At 38.4% G+C, this 5,820-nt stretch overlaps 1 protein-coding gene across 4 annotated transcripts in view; it reads right to left on the bottom strand.

Annotated features, from left to right (window-relative positions):
- The window catches only part of plxnd1 (plexin D1), a 105,897-nt gene that overhangs the window by 75,272 nt on the left and 24,805 nt on the right, over nt 1–5,820 (bottom strand). For all 4 annotated transcript variants that reach the window (XM_015394741.1, XM_015394743.1, XM_015394740.1 and 1 more), the window contains exons 6-7: nt 3,323–3,491; nt 3,034–3,142 (exon numbers count right to left, since the gene is read on the bottom strand). In XM_015394741.1, the coding sequence (XP_015250227.1) occupies nt 3,034–3,142; nt 3,323–3,491 (278 nt within the window). The remainder of the gene's footprint in view (nt 1–3,033; nt 3,143–3,322; nt 3,492–5,820) is intronic.

Raw genomic sequence — 5,820 nt, 5'->3', positions numbered from 1 at the left:
TTTTTTGCACTGGTGGAGTTTGCACTCAGCCAACAGGCAATCATGTTGTTGATTCACTTTATTCCTAAAAGGAAATGGACTTCATAAAAGTGGATAATTTCATTCACAGTGTGTGGCATAAAAAGTCTAATGTCTTTGGTCTTAAAAGCATTAATGCCTGACCTTACTTAAATAAAACATAATAGCCTCAGTTAACATAAAACAGAGGAGGATCTCTGCATTTAAACCAAAGTAAACGCTTTCCTCAGAAGAAAAGGTTTTGCTTTCTCATCCTTCAAGACTTTGATTTATCTATTAGCAAAGTGATGGCTCTTTTCATAGAGAACGGCTCTTTTATGTGGTTTCATTGAGTCTAAGTGCATAACAAAACCCACTGCTTGAAAAAAAAAAGAAGCAGCATGGAGTGAATGAGATCAGACAGAGCCCAGCAGTTCTCCACCTCACTGGGTAATGCTCTTCCTGCACAAACGGCACTTTGCTCATTATCACCTCCGACAAACCGCCATCTAATTTCACACTCCTGGACCCCGCCACATATTGGGTGCAGTCTCGCACACATACACCTGCAGACGCTGTGTTCACACCTCGAAACTACCTCCAAAAAGTGAACAAAAGGGGGGGGGGGGGGGGCAAAATGCTTTTTGATCTCTTTGAATCTGTCAAACACACTCACAGATATGAGGCTCAGAGGATCAGATAGAGAGGATACCGCGACATGGTCCAACATGCAGGACGATGCCAGCTGGAATGCCTCCACATCCAAGGAAAAGCCCTGCCTTTTTGGACAAGGACATGCAAGTCAACGTCCTTCACAGAAACATACATATCTAATTTCCCTTGGCTTAACATTTACAGAATATTAATCCCATATTTGATCGCACACTGAGAAAACCTTGAACAAGCCAAACACACAATAAGCCCTGGGAGAGGACATGTTGGCTGTGTTTACCCGCCGTGGCCTAAATAGAAGGCATTTGATGAGGAGACTAGGGACATAGAAGAAGAACATACACAGAATAGAGGCTTTGTCTTTATTGTCCAGTTGTGTGCTCAGATTTGAAATGGCACTAAGGGAAACGCCTGATATTTCGGGTTTGGTTCTGTTTAGAGAACACTAGAAGAAACTATCCTTTTGGAAGGATTGTTTTGGGATATTTATCATGTGTTATCATGAAAAAAAGCTTCGGGGACATAATTAGGTCAAGTAATTTGATAAAATTACCAGCAGGGATTATAAATATTCTGTTGGAACTAAATGTTCCATTTAATAAAAAGCAGAAAACCTACAAAATTGAACAGTTTAACCTAGACATGATTTGAAATAATTCTCATTTAAGTCTGTCCTCTCAAAACACAGAAATTAGTTTCAAGCAGAGTACTGAGGAAAACTTTAAACCAACCAGTTTCCAAAAATGAACCTTTCAAGGTGGTTCTGCAGCTGTTCTCTAGGCCTTCCAATTTCTCCTTTGTACTTTGTTGCTCTCGTATTCGTTTTTCTGAAGATTTTATATCCACCACCTTGCAGAGGTACCTGACCCCTCTAACATTTTCATTTTCTGACATGTTACAACCAGAAACTTAAGTGATTGTTTTGTTCCAGATAAAGATCTAAAAAGTGGAGTATAAATACATTCAGCTTCTTTTTTTAGTCTAATACCACATGAAAAGACCAAGACTGCCTTGAGAACCCACCAGATTAAAAAAAAAGGTCAGCTTGTGTGTGATTTAATCCTAGTATACATACATCTGCTGTGTAAAGGTCTCAGCCGTATGAAGGCCATAGGAATAAACTGTGGACAGTTTAGGATTAATGTTGGAGAGAGTTTTAATGTCAAGTTAGGAGAAACGTTTAATCACCAACATTAAACCTGAAGGTAATAGAGCTCTGGAGGAGCTGTAGAGATGCATAATGTTTTCATTAAACTTTTAACTGAGAACTCCACAAATCTGTCCTGCATTGAAACCAGCAGAAAGAAAACACTGCTGAAAAAGAGACCCATAAAATATCCATGAATTGCCACAATCAATGTTCATTTAGAATAAAAATCTAGAAGATGTTTTGGTCATTTGAGTCCAAAACTAAACTTCCTACCTTACATGCAAGACACTGTGTCTGTTAGAAAAGTAACACAGTGGACAGACCCAAACATTCCCACACTGTAGGGAAACATGGTGGTGGCAGCATCATGCAGTGGAAATAGAGCAACTACAGGAGAGCTAGTCAGGATGGGAAAGTGCAAGATTTTCAATATGAGAGAATCCTGGAATCCTTCACCATGAATCAGAACAACCGGAACCTCAGCCAGAGCTGAAATGCAACAGTTTAGATTTAGGTCATCTTCGAATGTTAAAATGGTCCACTCAAAGTCCAGACAGATGCCTCATTACTATTATCTGATCTATGTCAAGTTTCCTGCTAATAGCTCTTTACGAACTACCATATCTTATACTAATTTAGAATTTCCTACTTTTAAAAATAAAACAAAAGGAAAAAAAAAAAAAACAGTTAAAACTTAAAGCCAAAGGATCTAATTTAGGGTTAGTTATTTGCCAAGCTGTATCTGGTTGTATATGTCACCTATCTGTCAATGTCAGATGGCTCCATAAGAAACAAACAAACCAAAGCAGGCATATTCTTCTTAAAAACTAGTGGACATGAGGCAAAAGCAGCCAAAGTACAAATTTTAAAGGACTTTACATTTATGCCAATGAAAGCAAAGAATCTTTAAATTATAATTCATATTTAATATTCTCATTTCAATCAAACACAAACCAGTGATTTAAGAACTTTCAAAGATTATTAGGTAGTCACAGCTTTTTTTTTTAAGTGTCTCAAGTGAAGAAGGTGTGAAACCCACTATGTCGTCCTTGACAGCATGGTATCACTATGTGCTGTTAATGTGAAAATTATACTGGTGATAAAAAATACAAAACGAAACTGGCTGTCAGACTTTTTGTACCTAAGTTTAAAATTACTGAAAGCTTTCCCATCATCACTAAGTCTGAGATGGTGACATGAAATGTGAGGCTTACGGAGTGTTAGGGTGAATTTGTCCAGTCTTCTCGCAGTCGTAGATGATGAAGCTACCAGATACCACAGATGTACCGTTCACCTTTATCGCCACAGAAACAGCCAGGTGATCTGCAGAAAACAAAGAGGGCATGTATCTTGCTCTGCAACATTTGGAGATGGTATCAGTCTCATAAGACAAAATAGATGGCAACAGACTCAGACCTCTTTCTGCATTATGAGAGATGAAAGCGGAAATTACATTTGCTCCTTACCAGCAAAATGAATAGGTCTGAGAAATGGATGGCTCACCTGTACCAGGGGGTATGGGTTGGTAGTTTTCTCTTGGGAGCAGGGGACAAGTCTGGATCTGAGAGAGACCGTAAACCGTGGCAACGGTGGAAACGCCGGGCTTGTACTCACACTCTACCTTTGAGCCAATCAGATCGGGAATGCTGCCGTTTATTAGAATGCCAACAGCCTGCGGCAAAAAAAACAAACAAACAAAACAGATATAGGAGCAGAAGCATAAATAGATGCTCATGCTGATCAAAATTAATTAGATTTTTAATTTGCCGTTGCCTGTAAATGTGGTTTCCTATTCAGTTTATGTGTACACGCTGGTTGGAAGATGTTGGCGCCACTTCAAGAGCTCAGGAGATTGTGCAAAAAAAAGAGAAACTAATGTGTAATGAAGAAACAGATGGCAGAGTGCTAGATTCACATCTAAATCTGCAGAAAGTGATGAAGTATGACAGATGTATAATGAGATACATAACACCTCTCTGACATGTCAGGATTTTAGCTGATTGGCTTTAATGTGAGGAAAAAACAAGTGGGATGGGAACAACAGGGGAAAGTAAGGAGAGGATCTGCAACTGGAGGGAAATAAATCTGTGTCTCTGCAGGTAGGAGCTGAGGTGGTCAGTGACATGTGCTGACATGCCTCAAAAAGCTGCCCCATTGTTTGCTAGAATCGTTAATTTCCCTCCTCGGGTCCTGACTTCCTGCCTCCTGCTTCCTGTTTGCGGAGACAACCTTGAGCCGAGCTTCCTGCTGGTGGATCAGCCAATTGGTGAAGCAATTACTGACCACCCTGGATCGACCTCCCCAACAAGCAAATATTCACAATTAATGAAGCAATTAATGACCTGTCGTCTCTGCCTTCCATCAAATTACACTCCTTAATTAGAGGTCAAATATATTCCAAGTGGCAGAGATCAGCGATCTAATCACAGCATTGTTATCCCCCCTTAACACAACGTTCTTATGAGAAGGAATTATTGAAAACAACAGTTTGCATGTCAGACCGCTCAGGGAATCTTTGAACCCACATATATTATCCTGCCAAGAATGATTAAATCAGACTGGTGCCGTTGAAAAAGCAGCACCAATAGCACCAATAAACGGACACCCACAGAGGAAGAACAGTTAAAGTAATGTTAAAAACCACAGTATTGAGATAATAGTACTGCATTTCTTAACAGGAAATAATGTAATCAAAAAAAAGCAGAACATAACTTGAAGAAATGCTGACAAAGCTATTTTAGTCATAACAACTGATTAACAAATTCTGCTTAAAAGTCTGAAAATTATAACCCATCACTAAAGTATTCAGGAAGAACCCAGGAGCCCAAACACAAGAATGAAGTGAACAGGAAACACTAATGTCATCCTCCATGGTGAAGAGGAAACCTCTATGTTTGAATGTCCTGTAACAGACTTTAAGAAAACATTTTTTTCTGGAGAGATGTTTAATAGTACAATGTGACAAAAAGTTAGCTGTTGAGGCATAATGACAAAATGAATGTTTGGATAGGCTTAAGAACTTTAGAGGAGCTGACCAACTGTAAACCATGTTTGTGGCACTATCATGCTGAAGTGGGTGGAATAGTCAGGAAGGAAGACTACCTTAAAAATTCCTCAAATGCCATCTTTATAGTTATAAAATTTGAAATTTGGATTCAGCTAAGAGGTCCAACAGGACAATGATCCTAGGCACATAAATGATGGTTGGAAACAGCTGAAACATGAAACCCTACAGATACTGTAATGTATTGATTATACTTTAAAGAGGGATATTGGCACAAAAAAAAGCAGAACAATTACAAAAACTCCACTCTGTAAAAGTAGTGTCAAGAGTGTATTTGAGGTGTGGCTTACTTGTGAGCATTAGTGTTTATGTTTTAGCATTGATGTGTAATTCTCTCCATTTGTGATTTGAAGATGATTTCTCAAATGTTGATGATATTTTTACCCATGACGAGTTTGGAGGATGCTGGTGAAGACCACTGGACTTTGTTTGCCAAGTTTCAACGTTAAACCTGGCAAACCCAGTGTTTTTTTTTTTTTTTACTGTTTTGGCAAATTTAGAGTATGCAAACTTCTTAGTATGACTTAATGTTCCCAACAGAGTAGTTAGCTTTTTAACAGTGTTTTTGTTTGGGGAAATCTTTCGATTATGAGTCTCCTCTCTGCAGAACCAGCTACATATGTCTGTTTTTAGGATCAGGCATACAATTTTATTTTTTATAAAGCTTATAACTAGTCACCAAGATCTAGATGTTTAAGCTGCTCTAGTATATATGGAGCAGTTTTTGAATATTTTCACATTATTTTATATCAGCGTCATCTTTTCTGATTGTTCTTTTTCCTGTAACATACTTCATTTAGACCACTACCTCTGTATGCGTCTCTGTACTGGTAGCTGAATAAGACAGAAACAAGCTGAGGATAAGTCTGGTTCTGATGGAGATAACTTCAAAACAAAACCTCAGTTCTGTTTAAAAAAAAATATATATATATATATA

This window comes from Cyprinodon variegatus, unplaced genomic scaffold (genome assembly GCF_000732505.1).
Source record: "Cyprinodon variegatus isolate N-32 unplaced genomic scaffold, C_variegatus-1.0 Scaffold706, whole genome shotgun sequence".
Classification (NCBI taxonomy): domain Eukaryota; kingdom Metazoa; phylum Chordata; class Actinopteri; order Cyprinodontiformes; family Cyprinodontidae; genus Cyprinodon; species Cyprinodon variegatus.
Note: the sequence above shows the minus strand (reverse complement) of the source record. Positions and strands in the feature narration are given on the sequence as shown.